The 16,595-nt window shown below is 41.2% G+C and overlaps 1 protein-coding gene across 1 annotated transcript; it reads right to left on the reverse strand.

The window, feature by feature from the left end:
* Positions 1–619: 619 nt before the first annotated feature.
* On the reverse strand, positions 620–10,979 carry LOC306733747 (transforming growth factor beta-3 proprotein-like; the record flags this gene model as incomplete). Its single annotated transcript, XM_079215041.1, has 7 exons — positions 620–829; positions 1,665–1,818; positions 2,121–2,286; positions 2,642–2,749; positions 2,844–2,973; positions 6,353–6,516; positions 10,634–10,979. The coding sequence occupies 7 exons, from the start codon at positions 10,977–10,979 to the stop codon at positions 671–673; spliced, it is 1,227 nt and encodes a 408-aa protein (XP_079071167.1). The 3' UTR covers positions 620–670.
* Positions 10,980–16,595: the final 5,616 nt, after the last annotated feature.

The following is a 16,595-nucleotide window of genomic DNA, read 5'->3' on the forward strand; positions in this document are numbered from 1 at the left end:
TCTGACCACAGCTATGGCTTTGGATACAGCAGCAAGTCTGTCCTTTCTCCTTTTGTGTTTGAAGATAGTGTCCACTGTTTGAAGGGATGGGAACCTCAGGCAAGAAGAAGGTATAAAATCCAGCCTGAAAAGACCCTTCAATTGTTCAGTAACGCACAATCTATATTTGTGACTATCGACAATATCACCCCACGGATAGAAACAGGAAGCTGCTCTACTGACACTGAAATTAGAACTTTGTGGTGTATTTGCTCAAACTATGAAGGAGAAAATAAACCACAGAATAAGAATTTTTCATTCGTTGTACTTGTAGCACCTCCTGATTTGTTTGGACAGTTTAAAATTGTACAGGGCTCTACGCAATCTAGATTTAGGAGTGTGTTGTCTACCTTCACAAATCTAGAGGGACATATTTCAATAACATGCTTTGATTGCAAGATGACATTTGGTTTGGACTTTTTAAAATTAAAATAACTACCTCAAGTTTTTAGGAAAAATTCTGCATCCTTAACAAAATACGTGACCTCCAGAGTGATGTTCAGATCTAGGCCACAAGGCCACAGGGTCAGGTAAAGTATTTGTCACAGCTAAGAGTCCAAAAGTCATCAAGCATGGGTTTTCGTCAGTACCTAGTAAAATCCTGCCGTGCTACCTCGCAGTTCACGTCTTCTCAGCTGCACTTGCAAGACTTGACGATCATGTTGGAGAGCTGCTCCACTACAGGGGTCCGTCCAGAGTAGTAAAGTATAGTGAGGGGCTCCAGGTCTTTAGGGACACAGCAGGGGGAAGCCGATGCCTCCGGATTCAGAGTGTTGTACAGGCTCAGCAGCTATTGGAAAGCAAACAGGAGAGATTATATTATATTCATAATCTCGTGATTGATTTACTCTTGCTAATTGGCTTGCTAGCACAGCGATAGCACAACTATGAGCATCTGTAAATAATGCGACACATTCATCATGAAGACTTGGCAAATTCTTATGAGCTTTTAACACATTTTCTGGAAGATTAAGGTCTTCAAAATGCTGTGTGTTAATCTAAAAGTGTCTGCTGGACACAGTTGTGCTCAAACTCAACCAGCGCGCACGCGCGCGCATGTGTGTGTGTGTGTGTGTGTGTGTGTGTGTGTGTGTGTGTGTGTGTGTGTGTGAGTGAGTGTGTACAGGAACCAAAGCAAACCAAACGTAACGCTCAACTCTAAAAAATAATTATAAACTTTAAGCTTTATTTCTATCTTTATTTCTATACAACAGAAATTTGACCTCTGCATTAAACCCATCCGAGGCATGTCAAGCTGTGCCCAGGACGCGACTTAGGGTTCAGTGTCACGCTTGAGGACACTTCGACACGCACACGGAAGACGGGGATCGAACAGCAACAGACGACCCGCTCTGTCCACTGAGCCACAGCCGGCCCAGGTAGATTTTTTTGTATCGTGACAACTTAAGTTCAAAAGTCTTGGAAAGTGTTTTGTCCTATGAAGACCCCTGTGGAAGCAGATGTCCCACATTCAGTTGGGATATCCAAGGAACTAGAGCTATCTGCATGGCTATTTACCACTTGAAGTAAATTAGAAGCTATGCATTGTGTTGTTGTTTTCACTGTGGGAAAAGTCTTGCTCTCACTAACTTTCCTGTTTTGTCTCCCTGATCAGTGGCTCTTACCGAGCTGTGTGTTGTGTCCGAGCTCCTCAGGTAGGGGCAGGGCCCGGAGCAGTAGTTGGCATCGTAACCACTGGGCTCATGGATCCACTTCCAGTCCAAGTCACGACGGAAATCAATGTGAAGCCGGCGGACACAGCAGCTCTCCTCTGTGTTTCTGAAACAGCAATAGCACAGCAATAGTTAAATTTGGCACCCAAATAATGTTTTGTAGTGGTGCTCCGGATATTAAATATCTTTATGGCCACATGTTGGCAATACCAGAAACAGTATGTTGCGGCATATTTTGGGGATATTACAATATGTGTATGAGCTGATGCATATCATATATTAAGAATGACAATAATAAGCACAGGCTTTTCACATGTTTGGGATTAAGAAATGTAAAGGATTTCACCAAAAAGACTAAATGTACTCGCATTATACACTATTGCTAAAGATCATTCATGTGTCCCTTACGAGAAACAGTAGTTTGTGTCCAGCGCTCTCTTGCGTCGGCGTGTGGACTGAGTGTCCAGGCGGTGAGGTGGGATCATCATGAGGATAAGGTGAGGCATGTACTGGTCCTTTCTCTTCTTCAGGTGATCCAGATCCAAGCGGCTGTGCTCCTCATCTCCATCCACACCTGCATTATAGACGCGATGCACTTAAATCAACTATTTAGTGACCTTTTTTTTTCTTTTGTAATTTCTGTCAATCTGAGAATACAATTGGTAAAGTTATCACCTGTGAAGCTGTCATCCCTGTCATTCTTTCACACAATGTAGAAATGAAAACACATACAATATTGCAATGGCAAGTTGATTCTTAGTCTTCAGGCAACAGTATAAAATACAATTAAACCATATTTTAACAGCTAACCAATGATTAATTAAAGAATAAATGGAGTTGTTGAATTGTTGAATATGCAACACAATTCATTGCAGCTAAACTGACACCTGACATAAATAACTATATGACAAAATGTGGTTGAAGCCTACCTTTAAACTTCACCTCCAGCACCTCATTCTCATTGTCAATGATGTCACCGTTTGAGTTGAATGTGTGGCAGGGACAGTGCACACTGATTTCCAAACCCAGATTAGTTCCTGGTAGCAAACAGTGGAAAATAAAGTCAAATTAGCATACTCCCTTTTTAAAATCCAATGCTTACTTGCTTGCTTACAAAGGACACGGTCTTACCTCTGTTCATCAGCCATTCCCGCACTGTTTCAGTCACATCGAAGGAGACCCACTCTGAAGTACCTTTGGTCAGCACGTTCTTGGCTGCAAGGTAGCGTTGTTTCCTAATATGTTCGTTTGGCCTCACAATCTGCAAAGCGAGAATATTAACGGTCACTCGAAAAAGTTCTCACTCAATACTGAAACTACGGAAGCGCATTGCATTCACTGGATAAAAAAAAATAGACCCCTTTTCTCGTAATTACGAGATCCTGATCTCGTAATTACGAGAAAAGATAAAGAAAAAGGAAATGTCTGTAAATCCTCTCTCAGTGGCAATGATGGCGCTATCGCAGTTAATCTGCTATTATTACCTTCTCGGGTTGAGACACTGGGAAATACTGATGTTTCTAAAAAATGAGGATGGTATTAAATTGAGTATGTCAACACTGCGCAGGCATCTCAAGGCGTTAGGGTTGTTCAGGCGGAAAGCCCAGTCTGACGTGCTGGATGTCGCTCTGTTTCTGCAGGAGCAGTTGAACCAACACGGGATGCTTCATGGATACAAATTCATGCATTTGAAATGCATCCAATCTGGTTTGGTAGTGACTGTAACGGACATCTGAGAGTTTAAAGTATTGTAATAGTTTGTTCCTTTTTTTTTGGTCCTTTATTTTAGTCCGTTTTGTTACTGCAGTCGGTGCATTTCCGGTTGCGCTCTTATTTTGAAGGTACAAAAAACGGAAGTTGTTAGTAAGAAACGGACAGAAAGGAAAAGTTGCCATAACAACGGAAAACAGTGATAAATAGGTTTCGGATGTATTAGTTTAGCACCTGGCTGATATGGGCACAAGGTTTGCACCTGTTCAAGTTCATTTTTTGAGAAAATATTGTTTTAGATTGTTACGTTTTTTGTCAGAGCTTAAGATAACCAACTGCTATTTCCGTTTTTCTTCATAGTTCTTAAGGTGACTTCAATAAACCTTTACGAACCATCACTTAAAGACTCCAGACTATAATTCTGCTACAGTGACTCAAAGAACTGTGCGGCACCCTAAGAAGACGCCACATGCATGCCATACAGTGGCCAGTATGGCACCTTTCGTAATCAGGTCAGGATGTCGTAATTACGAGAAAAGATCTCGTAATTACGAGATCAGGATGTCGTAATTACGAGAAAAGGGGTCTATTTTTTTTTTATCCAGTGAATGCAATGCGCTTCCGTATGAAACAGCTTCAACTAACAAATAACACGTAGAATAGAACAGACACAGGGGAGGACGTCTGTACAAAAAGAAGCTGTAATTCGTCAAACTCATGATTGTTGTTTCAATTATCCACTTGCAATGATCACTTGTAATGAATCATGCTATGAGCTCATATGTGATTACTGGAGCATGCAAACAGATGGGAGAGAAAAAAGTTCATGAAATTGCAGCATATATGTGACATTAGACTCAATTAGATGATTAAACAAGAATTAAGCCTCACGATCAGCGGTAAATTCGCCCTGCAATGGCTGTGCCATTGCTTGCTGAAGGATATTTACCGTGTTCACCATCTTAGTTTAGCATGTTAGCAGACAGACTTAGTCATCACTTGAGGTACAAATGTGGCACAACGACAATAAGGAGGCAATTATTGATGCTTCTCTTATACATGATTATTTATATGTGTATGTAGTGCTTGGTAAATTACATAATAAGGGTTGATCAACTTTTGAATTGTTTCAGACCATGACATGGGACTTTGCATATTTTGGCTGATAAAACCTTGTTTTCAGGACTGTGAACATGATCAGACACGCTTAATTGACTTCTCACTCACTTAGCATTGTTGCACCTGATGTGGCGTGACAGGTTGTACCTTAATCCTTATGATTGGAGCATGGAGTCAGGTGACTTAACATACTCCACCCACCTTCAACCTGAAGAGGACTAAACAGCCCAAATAATCCAAAACACCTGGGAGGTGTGCAGGGCCTTTGAATCTGCAGGATCTTTTTTCTTTTGCCTTTTTGGAGAAGAACACCGCCGCAAGCCGACAGACTTACTGTCTGTTAGGAAACTACTGCCTATGTCCACATCCAGACATGGAGCAACATTAGCATTATTTTGGGATCATGTTTGTATCCATCTGAAAGATGCAAGTCTCGAAATATATGTCTCATTAGCTTGCTAGTGTGTTCTACTTTCTAAACAGGCTAGCTAACTAGTTGATAGCCTTGTCTGTACTGTATGTTGTTTTTGAGCCAGGTAGAGTTTAGTTCGTTTACCAACGCTTGTTTGCTGCAAATAGCTGCCTGTTGTGGGTGGCAACCTGTTCTAAGCCAGTGGTATTCAATAATACAGTGCGTCTTAAGACCAAAACAATAAGCTAAAGGCAAAAAAAAAAAAAGGTTGGGTAGAGCTTCTGCGTTGGATTGTTACTTTTCTGTGAGTTTGTCACTGCAAGCAACCTCTTTTTCGTATTACCCCAAGTTCTTTTATTCTTCTATAATATGAAAATATTGATATATTGACATCATGATGTGTCCAGTCATAGCTTGTGGTTAAAAAGGTGGTTGTTCCGTGTGTACAGTGGGAGTATAAAAGTAGCGTTAATGCAATGGTAAATTACAAGTCCAGCAGTACATTTATACTTCCCATGTATTTATAAAGAAAGTGTGAACAAATAACATTTCTCAGGAAATCTCACTTGCATATGACCCTTGTCGACTCTCTTCAGTGATCCTCTCCCTGTGTAACACTGGCCCCGAGATTAACCTCCTCTGCAATTACAGACACGGTAGCCATCAACCAACCTTCTATGAAATGTGGTTTAGTCGTCCGTTTGGCACAAATGTTGGTGTTGAGTTGGAATGAATTGTTGGTAGTTGCCTAAAGTAGTACCATGTGATTGTTAATATTGGACTTTTGGGTTTGTGATGACATCATTCCTGACCAGAGCATCTGTATGTGGTGGTGGTATGTTTTTCATTTTATTTCAATAAGTTGCTTTATATTGAGTCGTTAATACCGAGGACATTACAACCGAAGAACAGGGACCTGATGACGTTGACTTACTGCAGAAGTGTGTTGCATCATTTCATCAATCAGCAGACCAGAGCCCCTTTTTAACCGCTTAATAAACTTTGCTTACTGTTTTAAGACTAAATAAAAAACCTCTACATGACCAAAATGAGGACTGTATTAGATCTGAACTGCCAGCGCTGCACTCGAACAGTACACCACTGTCACGGTTCTCCTAACGTTCTGCAGGCCTGTCGCGCTTTTCGCTTTTGTTCTGGCTGTTACCCAGCATGTCTGCAAACATAATCTCGTTTTTGTTGACTCTTTGTCAATTAGGGCCTGACATCAAATTGTGGAGAACAACTAACCAGCTTATGTAAGATATGTTTTTGACAATTTGACCCATGTTATAACAAAGATTACAATACAGAAAAGAGACTTTGAAGCTCCTTGTTGCCTTGACTGTGAGCTTTGTCTCTCGTCTTGGTAGAAGGACAGGGAAACGGTACCTTTACGCACCTGGTAGAGCTCAATCCGCTGTTCATTTCTCTTGGAGCTTGAGTTTGGCACCCTCAGAGCACGAAACTCTGCTCTGAAGAGGTTGGTTGAGTTCCTCTCCATGGTGGCGACGTTGAAGCGGAACACCTTAGAAGTGATGCCTTTTGGGCAGTAGAGCAGGTCGTCTGGATGAGAGAATAAACATAAAAGGGTTTTGTGAGAGAACAGGTTTGGAAATTCAAATCAAGGTCTAATGCAATACAAACAGCTTAAGTCCGAACACAGACCTTGAATGCTAAATTACCTCTGGACAACATAATCACAGATACGTGTATTATGATTGGTTTCTGGTATGATGGTTGTATTAAAGTGTCCCAGTAAACCATTAGTGTGACAGTGAGCCAGTATGCACATGATCACGATCCTGAAACGGAACTGACTAAATGCATTCAGCCTTCATTCATTTTATTATTTAAAACTGTGTTTTTTTTTCTTTTGGTAAGATGTACAAAACCAAAATGTCCATATGAACAAGGTATTGGCACCATCAAAAAACAAATTATATCTCTAAACATTCTCTGCAGCTGACACACTGTGAATGTACAACATTTAAAAAGTTATCAATAGGGCTGCAACTATCGGTTCCTCTGCCAATTTTTCCTATTATTCGACTAATCGCTACATCAATCAGAAAGTAGTGACAAAAATGCCAATCCAAATGTCCTAAAGCCCAAGAGTGGGTTTTATCTGACGAATACGAAACAATACTTATTTTACTAAATAAGGAGACAAGGGAAAGCAGCAAATCCTCATAATTGAGGTGCTGAAACTTGAACAATTAATTAGTTATCAAAAAGGTTTTCACTCGATTGCCTAATTGATTATTGACCGCTTGTTTGAGTTCTAACACTCGCTGTTTCAGCCTGTGTCCGTCCACAACACGTTTCTAGCTGAGGGAGGAGTGGGTCGGGCGAGGGGTTTCTTTGGATCCGCTCGATGCCAGAGTAATTTCAGTGGTGCTCCAAAGAAGTGCTGCACTCTGTTAACTGAGTTGGCAGTAAATGTAATCATTTCAAACGCTCGATGGCAATGAAAATGGGAACTTGTTTTGTACATCATATTGCTTCAGAAATAAAGCTATACTTTTATATGAAAATAATAGCATGGATTTACAGTAAATGTTTTTTTAATATGCTAGAAGACTCGTAAACCCATTCACACCTAAAATATGATCTCGGGTTTACTGACTCTTTCGTGGCTGGCACTAAGTTTATCAGCCCACAGTGAATGATTGGTGTGGTTGCTTGCCTTATCAAAATTCCTCAGCATTTCTAGAACACGTTTTGTCTATATTTGGTGGAAATGAAAATGTTGTAATTGAAATGGCAATATTATTGAGCTTAGTATGACTTCACTGCCCTGGTATCTGCGTATCAAAAACCCTGCTATCCTCGGCCACACTGACAACTTTTTGGACCCAAACCCCTTTCTGACCATGATGACTTCTCCACAACTCAACCTCAGTCATTGACACATGCCAGATTTTGCATGCGTACCATGCTATAAAAGGAAATCTTTCCGATGATTGCAGTCCAGCCTCTCAATGTAGTAATTTGCCAGTCCTCCAGCAGCTTTCTGCTTCATCTGCACCTGTCACAGATTTGTGTTGGTTCACAGAGCTGCTTCAGATCTACCAAAGGTCAACAGTTTACCTTAAAAAAACATCAAAAAGTGAGTGTGTGTTTGCACATTAACTGAGGGAAAGAGAGTGATGTGACTGGCCAAGAGTCAAAACCTGTTTTACCACAAGGGGCAACACACTTAGGGGGCTGTGTCTTCATAACACTGCCTTCAGTCACTGTTTTCTGTTTCTACCTGATCTTAAAGGAATACTTCACCTTTTTGGGGAAGGCACTCATTTGCTTTCTTGCTGAGAGTTGGATGAGAACATTGATACCCCTCTCATGTGGGTAACATACATATGATCAGCCCAGCCACTGAACTTAGCTTTGTGTAAAGAATGGGATCAGAATAAAGTAGAATGAGAGTAAGACGCAGTAATCTATAAAACTGTTCATCTTGCTCCAGCATATGAAAATCACATTAACCAGCTCAGAGAGTAGGCTCACTATACGGATGTGGATATACAGGGTATTGACAAAAATGCATATTTCCAAGTATGACATCATATTGGACACGTTAAAAAACACTCTGCCATGCCAATACCACAGTTTTAGGAATATTATTAGCGTGTTGACATTTTAAGTATCTGAGAAGGAGAGATGTTGACTAGTGCACACACATAAAGATACTTCTGCCTGGTCAGCACTTGTGCTGTAATATTGACTTTCTGCCTTTTTCCATTTGTTTTCAGCTCATCATATCAAACTCGGGCATGAAGAGCATAATATTACGTTGAAAGGAACTGTGATCTTCACCCAACTGTACGTGTATGTTATTGTGTCTTGCATCATAAAGCTCATCTGTGGCTCTGAATCCAGCAATGAAACCAACACAGGAACACAAGGCATCTACTGCTTGCCGTTTTTGTCAAAAACATTTTTGCGATATTCGAAACAGAACATTGCTGAGGGAAAATAGGTCTTTTTAGAAACACCTGTTGATTTCAAAGGGACTGTGATGCAATGGTCTTGGCTTTGCTCTAGACAATGAGGCCCTCTTTGGCTCCTACACACGCACAGCATTTATCCTTTTCTACTTTCTCAGTAATCCAAACTCAGTCGGACCACATGCTGTATGAATCTCCCTCAAGTGCTGACACATGTCCCTCTCAGCACACGTTTTCCACTCATAGCTTTTGTTTCTATAAAGGCTGCGCCGAATACAGGGTTAGCACAAATCACTTGAAGTAAAAAAAAAAAAGTCAGGCTAACAGGACTTTACTGATAATCTTAACAAATATTTCACTAACAAAATAGAGCTCATTATTAACCAAGCAGTGAAATGTTACCTATACAGCCGAGGCAATAAAATGACGGCACAGTGGAATCATTGAGGTTTTAGGGGGACGGATGCCGGCTCAGTTTCACACTCAATTTAACAAAGTTAAACCTGAGCAACGCAGTAAGTGATCTCATTCTCATGGGCCACCCGTGTGGGTAATTCACTGGCCAAGGCAGGAAGTGGGGTCACTTTAAGCTCCATCTAAATGATGTGTCAGTGAATGTGAGGGCTTCATGGGACCCCATTGTACAGACAGAGTCCGGGGGAGAGAGGGATGCCACTATCCAGACTAACGGGGAGGTCCCTCCATCAGCTAACTTTTCCTGTCCACCTCAGTTCACTTTCCCTACTTCTTCTTCTAAAGGCACCCCCATCCGCCTGGGCAGATGTCCCTCTCATTTGGGCCTGACGGGAAAGGAAGTGGGAACATCTGGGGAGAAGGACAGAATCCATGGAGGAAAAAAAGAAGCGAGAGGAGGAAGAGTGGAGTCAGGAGTAGGAGTAGAGTGACTTTCCTGGAACCCTGGTGCAGAGTTGAAACAGGTTGGTGAGCACTGCAGTAACAAAGCACATCATCGTCCTAGTGCACGCTAGTTCACCGTTCAGCTTTACAAAACATAAAAGAGCTCTGAAAAATGTGTTTTTTTACAAAACTGTTGGGTCACAAATATGTCATATTAAAGTCCCCCTCCCACTCAAAAAAATGTATGTGCTTATTGTTTGTTCACTTGGATGTTTGAGCCTCACTGTGCAGAATGATATATTTGTGCAGTTTGACAAAAAAAAACTGTTTTCACATTCATCCAGTCTAAGTATTACACGTGTACCTAGAAGATGAGTATGTGACATCACAAAGGGTCTGGAAGTCCATCTGCGGTCCAGCGTGCCACTCACAACTGTGATGTGGCAACTTGATGCCTCCAGCATATACACTGAGAATGGACTTTACATTGAAGTAACATCTTGTGCCCAGCCGTTAACTTTTGAAAGACTATTTTCATATCTATAGATTGTGAATTTTAATTGTGCGATTATCTAAATAGGTGAACTTTAAGTGGAAAAGCCTATCTGACACAAATACGTTTTAAAATCAGTGATCTTATTTATCTTGTGCAGCAGACTAAAAACTCATAAAGAGTGGCTGAATAATACGCTTTTAATACTGTAGATATGTATTAATGGCATAGGAGCCTAGCTGAAGTTTTGAGATTCTGTCTGGCTGGCTCGGGCTTTAGGCATGCACTCTTCATTTGGTGCGTAATTACGCACAACGGACCCGTGGAACTGGCATTTAAACAAAACACCAATAAAAACGTTGTAAAGAATTGTAATACTTACTGCTTTCTGGCGGACCGTAGACCATGTTGAATTTGTAAATCTCTTTGGCATAGTACTCGGTCTCTGTGTTGTCCTGACCACAACTTTGCTGCCGATCCCTCCTGAGCTCCTCCAGTAGCTCCTTGGTGCTGTTATACAGCGCTTGAATTTGATACGGGATCTTACTCGGTCCGAGAGAGTGTGGAGGACTTGTCAGTCTGAGTTTGCTCAAAATCTGACCTCGTATCGCTTCGACCCTCTTCCTTTTCACATGGTCGATGTCCACGGTGGCACAAGTTGACAGACACGAGCTCAAAGTTGCGCAGTTGAGGAGGAGGACAAACAGCAAAGCCTTTCCCAAATGCATCTTTCTCTCCGCATTTGGTGCGCTCGGTCGTTGAAATGTGCAGATTCACAGGCGAGGACTGCCCAGGTCAGTGTCAACTATCGTCAAACTGATGAACCCTGTTGTTTCTTTTAACTCCCTTATGAACTAATGATGGAAACACTCAATTAGTTTTCTTGTGGCAGTCCCTTTTGTTACCAGCAAAAAAAATCCAAGTGTATGTCCGCCCATTAGACATTACTCAATTCAAAGTCCCGATCAACAGAAACTGTCCCGCAAATATGAAGTTTATCCGGCACAAACACATCTGTAGAAAACAAACTTTTCTTTTGCATTCTTGTGCTCAATCCCGTGGGTTTGAGTCGTCCCATAGATTGGCACGTCTCTCTCTTTCTCATTAAGCTCTCTGTATTGTCTGTGCGGAGGCAGACCGCAGTCTGTCAGGTTAACGAGGAATACGCGACTTTGAGCGGTCGGGACGGCCTCACATGTTTTATACCACTAGATTCTGACGTTTGATGGAGGAGGGACCGCAGGCTCCCGGTAGAGCCCAGATCATAACAGAGCTCACTGCGATGCATCACGTATCATCTAATAAACATGTAGAATAGTCCAGTGTGTTATTTTCTGACCACGGCAATCTTATGAGCGGTTATATGAAGTTGGACAGTTTGGGCCTTAATATTCTCGCCAGGTTTCTCCTCATTAAGGCATCTGAACTGGAGTAAATAGCTGGTCTTGGTCTATCTTGGTCCTCCGTTGGTGGATTTTAAATGTGTTTTAGTATCAATGGGGATCTCGCAGGCTTTATCGGCTCAGCTGATGTATTTTATGGTTGTACGTCTCACTGTAGCCTGGGCCGAGCTCCCTCTAGCGGCAGATTGTGGCACTAGCAGTTGTCTACCTTTGGTGATTCTCCTCTGTTATATATTTCCCCTCTCAGAGTCTTAAGATATTGCATATTTAGACACTTTTTTTATCGGACGCCAGCATGTTAAGATGTATGAATCATAAAAGTTCCATGCTTGCTTTTCATTGCCCTCCAACAGTCGGATTCAAGGTTGGTTGTTTCAAGGCAAATGTACACAATCACAACAATCAAACCTAAGTCTGGCACTTGAAATATTAAGTCTAAAGTTCACACATTAGTGCTCTGTCTAAACTTAATCTCACAAATGTGTCACTTTTCTAGGACAAAAGATAATGTAGTATTTGTCTGATTCTGTGGTAGCAACTACAATAATGACAATAACTGGGTTAATATATTTGACACATTATACCATCCCATAAAGATAATTGTTGATACTCCGCCGTTGTCCTTGTCTGCTCTTTATTTTATTAGAGCCCTCTTACAAACATCCACACAATTTACGGCATGCTCTCAAATGTCAGATATCCATTCGGGCACATGCAAAAAGACCGAAAGTTTCTTCTGTCATTGCAGATTTTCCCATGCCCTCTCCACCACCACCACCACCACCATCAACAGAATTAATTTATATGCACTGATGTCTGAAGGTTTATTTGCAGGCCCTTAAGTTATTTGATCTTTTAGATTCCCCCCCCCCCTCCACCGGCTGTTTTATCTCGATTCATAGACCATATCCACATTCACAGACCTATTTTAGGTCGCAGCTCACTCAACCACTAGAGGCCCGTTACCCAAACACATGGGATGTGGTATTTCACTATGTTTCTTTAGCCCACCAGTTTGCATAGCGAGAATGATTTCATAGAATGTCCAAACTTGGTAAATATTTGCTTTTGAATCATATTCCCAGGTGCCTGTTTGTAGACTTACTTTGCTTGTTTGCTACGGAAATATTGAGTTTTATGTGTATACATCTTGTGATAAAAATTCATTTCTTCCTCAACTCAACATGATTCTTGAATAAAAATGTAGATTTCATACATGCTCCTGCACCATCTAACAGCATCTCACTTGCTCGCTGTTATTTAAAGCCAAAAGCGTGAAGTGACTTATTTTTGTTATCTGTGAACAGTGTACAGTGTTGAGATTTTGACGTCTTGCATGGAAATGGGCTTCAAACAGCAATTTGTTGCCCAATACTGTAAATATCAGTTGCAATGAAGTTCCATTGTGCTATTTAAGCAGTCAAACTGTAAAAGCTCTGCTGTTTAATGCTAAAGCCGCTAAGTATCTGTTGTCTTTTCGGCTTTGGTCATAGGAACAGTATTGTTTTTTAGTTTGTTGTTTGGAAATTGGTTTCCCATAACGTCGGTCCAAGCTCTGCCTAAAATATCTTCATTCAGAACTTTGGCTCAGTGACGTTTCAGCGATCCAACCCCAAAATGGGTGTTTGGGCTTTTTGCATGATCCAAGAATGAGTAGGGAAGGAGATGTCTTCATCGCCATTGTGAGACTATTTTAAGACAAGCGCCCTGGTATTCATCAGCCACTTTCCCACAGTTCTCCATGCCTACATTGTTGCATTGCGTTATAGCTTGTCTCATAATAAGAAGAAAGAAAAAAGGAAAACTGTGACACACAGTCATTCGTGATTGTATTCTCTTAGCAAGTGTGTTTTGTGGTCTTTGTTCGAGTAAATCATCTCCTGGTTTGTGTGACACACTTCAGTGAATGTACCTTCATGAACGTTTGAATTTGTTGCCTCTGATGTCATGAAAGAGGTTCCTTGTTCGTATCCATGATTCAGTCACATCCTTTGGCAATTACTGGTATGTTGGCAGTTCTCCATTAAGCCAGCAGGTGATGCTGCACAACAAACAATCTCTGCTACCTGCATCTGTATATCAACATGAGAGCAGAGAAACTTAATTTTTTTTACATTTTCAGAGGATACTGGCCACTTTATAAAGGACACCAAAACAACATCTCAGCCTTAAATTCTACCTTTACACACATAATTGTGTTCACTTTTGATCGACAATGTTAGAAAGGTATGAATTTAACTTATTGAGGATATGTAGCTTGCAGTACCATTGAATATACGTAGCTATTGAAGTGACTAAATAGTCTATATTTATTGCATTAGGAAAGCAACCGACATTCAAGACTCCAGAAATTGTTTGTAGGTGAACTACATTTGTCAATAGAATTCCACCTGAGGTTTTTTTGTTTGTGAAATGTCACTTTTAGTTTGAGTATTATTTCTGCAAAATGAAAGAATGCAGAGTGAATGAATTAGAAAATCTATATCTGAATTCATTCTCATCATCAAAACCACTGCTGTACTGCTCTCATCCTTTCATTCTTCCTCTCTGCTTGTATCAGAATTCTAAATAAGAATAAGGCCGAATTATAAATATTCTACCAGCTGTACTTGAGTTGAGCTTATATTTCCATTTGTTTTATCAAGTTTGTGTGGAGAGATTCTGTAATGGGGTCATTGGCCTTCATCAGGAGGCCGTACACACACACACCATCACATGAACTGGGCTGGTACACAGGATTACATCACCCCCCCCCCCCCTCCGCACACACACACACACACATACACACACACACGTACTATTCCATCCTGGCTAGGGATTCCTAGACATGATCCTAGCCATCACCATCAAAGTTCATTCTTACTCCAAGTGTCCTCCAGTGATTACCTCACTGCTGGGTCAGGTTTTAGTGAGTCATTCTCCGGCAATCTCTCCGTCTCGTGCAGCACACAGGAAAGGAATGCAGCTAAAGACCAGAGGATGAAAACAAAAAACACATGCTGGTAGCAATACGGAGGGAGAAGTCTTCTTTTTTCCCTCTCCTGTAATGCAGGTTACATTCCTGCTGACTGTACTTGTCATAGAGGTAACAACAATTGCAGTGCTTAACCTCTTAGCAGCGCAGCGATAGGCCACTGTGTTAAAAAACAAAAACATTTAAAGATTTGAACGTGGTTCTGTTCACCATCTGACCACTTACACACAGTCAGACAGCTTAATACTGGCTAGACAAAGTCAGACAAACCCCAAATACCAAGCAGCCAGATTTCCCAGCTACAGCACACTGACAAGCCGGCACAGTAACGTCTAGGGGCAACAAGGCGATGAGTCATACTTGGGGAGTCAGTCGGATGGGAATGCCAACAGGAGACCCCTTAAACCCACACCAACGGAGACAATGATGCGTATATGTCGCAGTCATACAACTCGAATGACTCATTTGATTCGTCCACCATCTGTGTTAGTCATTGGTTTTCTTAATACATGTACATAGGAAAGGAATACCACGTCGGCTAGACAATGACTTAAGGCGAGATCACGTGGAGTCAGCAAAAGCTTGTCTCTCGATGTGCCATTGTTGTGCCGGAGGTTCATATCATTATAAATGTAATGTATATAATAATAAGTACAGTGCTTTAATTGATTCCACGGTCATTGAGAGGAATATCTCTATGTCGTGGTAAAGTTTGAGGCAGTGGGTCACGTCTTAAATGGTTATCTACTCACAGGTGTGCTCAGGTTGTGTTTCAGGATACGATTAGTTAAGACTCTGGTTCTAACAAACACAGCAGTGAAGCAGACTGCTCTCTCCTTGCTCCAAGCCATGGACAAACTCTACTCTCTAGCGTTACTATCGTGCTCCTCTGCCTTTGGACAAGAGAATCCTTTATTAGTCCCGCAGTGGGGAAATTGCAGGTTCACAGCAGCAAGAGATAGTAGTAAAATAAGAAACAAGTAAAACATATAAGTAAACAGTAAAACAGTGAAAAAAAAAAATATCCACAATAGCACTATTATATATACAATTATATATATAATATACAATTGACTGTCCTTCCAGTTTGTGGACTGATCTTGGTGACTGCTAGCCTCAGTCAAAGCTATTCTCTTCTGCAGCATGATGAAGAAAAAAAAGTTCCATACTACACCTAGACACATCATGCTAGCACTTACTGACCTTTTTTCAAACACTAAAGCAAGACTACAACCTTCGAAAGAAGAAATAGCATAGTTTTCCTTTGATAAATTTCAAAGTTTCATTCATATGCAATAAAGCGCACCACTGTTCAATTATTTACTAGCTTCAAACTGTCTTATTTTACCAACAGCTAATGCTAGCAAACTTAAGCTGGATATTGTTGCTCCGTCACATGTATAATGAGAGTTGGATGCAGACTTGGAGCTGGGTCTGGTTCATTCCTATGAAAGTTGCTCAGTGGTGCATGGAGCCAAAACAAGTTTGACTTCAGAGTATAAAATTACCTGGATCTTCCACACTGCTTTCACATCAATGTGAGGCCTACCATTTTGGACAATTAATATCACACATTTGTCCACTAGTGGGCAGACGACCTTCAAACCAGCTGACAGAGGGACATTCCTGCCACGGCTAACATGTTAGCAAACAGGTGCTCGCTTGCAGGAGACATGAGGGACGTCATCGACACCCCATTGGAGTTGTGTTCCTGTCTACCTGAGGAATGTAAGTCCAATATATACATTTTTTCCCACCAACTCTGAAGCATGCTAGTTGTTTAACCGTCTTCACCAGCTGGTTGCTAACTTTGTCTGCTGAAAACAGGGTTGATGCTAGGAAAAAGACAAAACGATACACTTAATGTGTCCGCAAACCAATCATGATAAAATGATGAAAAGCTCTGTAGAGCTACAAGATAGTTATCATCACGACATGAGACCCCATTCACATTATCTTTAGTTAGT

Source organism: Taurulus bubalis (genome assembly GCF_910589615.1).
Source record: "Taurulus bubalis genome assembly, chromosome: 3".
Lineage (NCBI taxonomy): Eukaryota > Metazoa > Chordata > Actinopteri > Perciformes > Cottidae > Taurulus > Taurulus bubalis.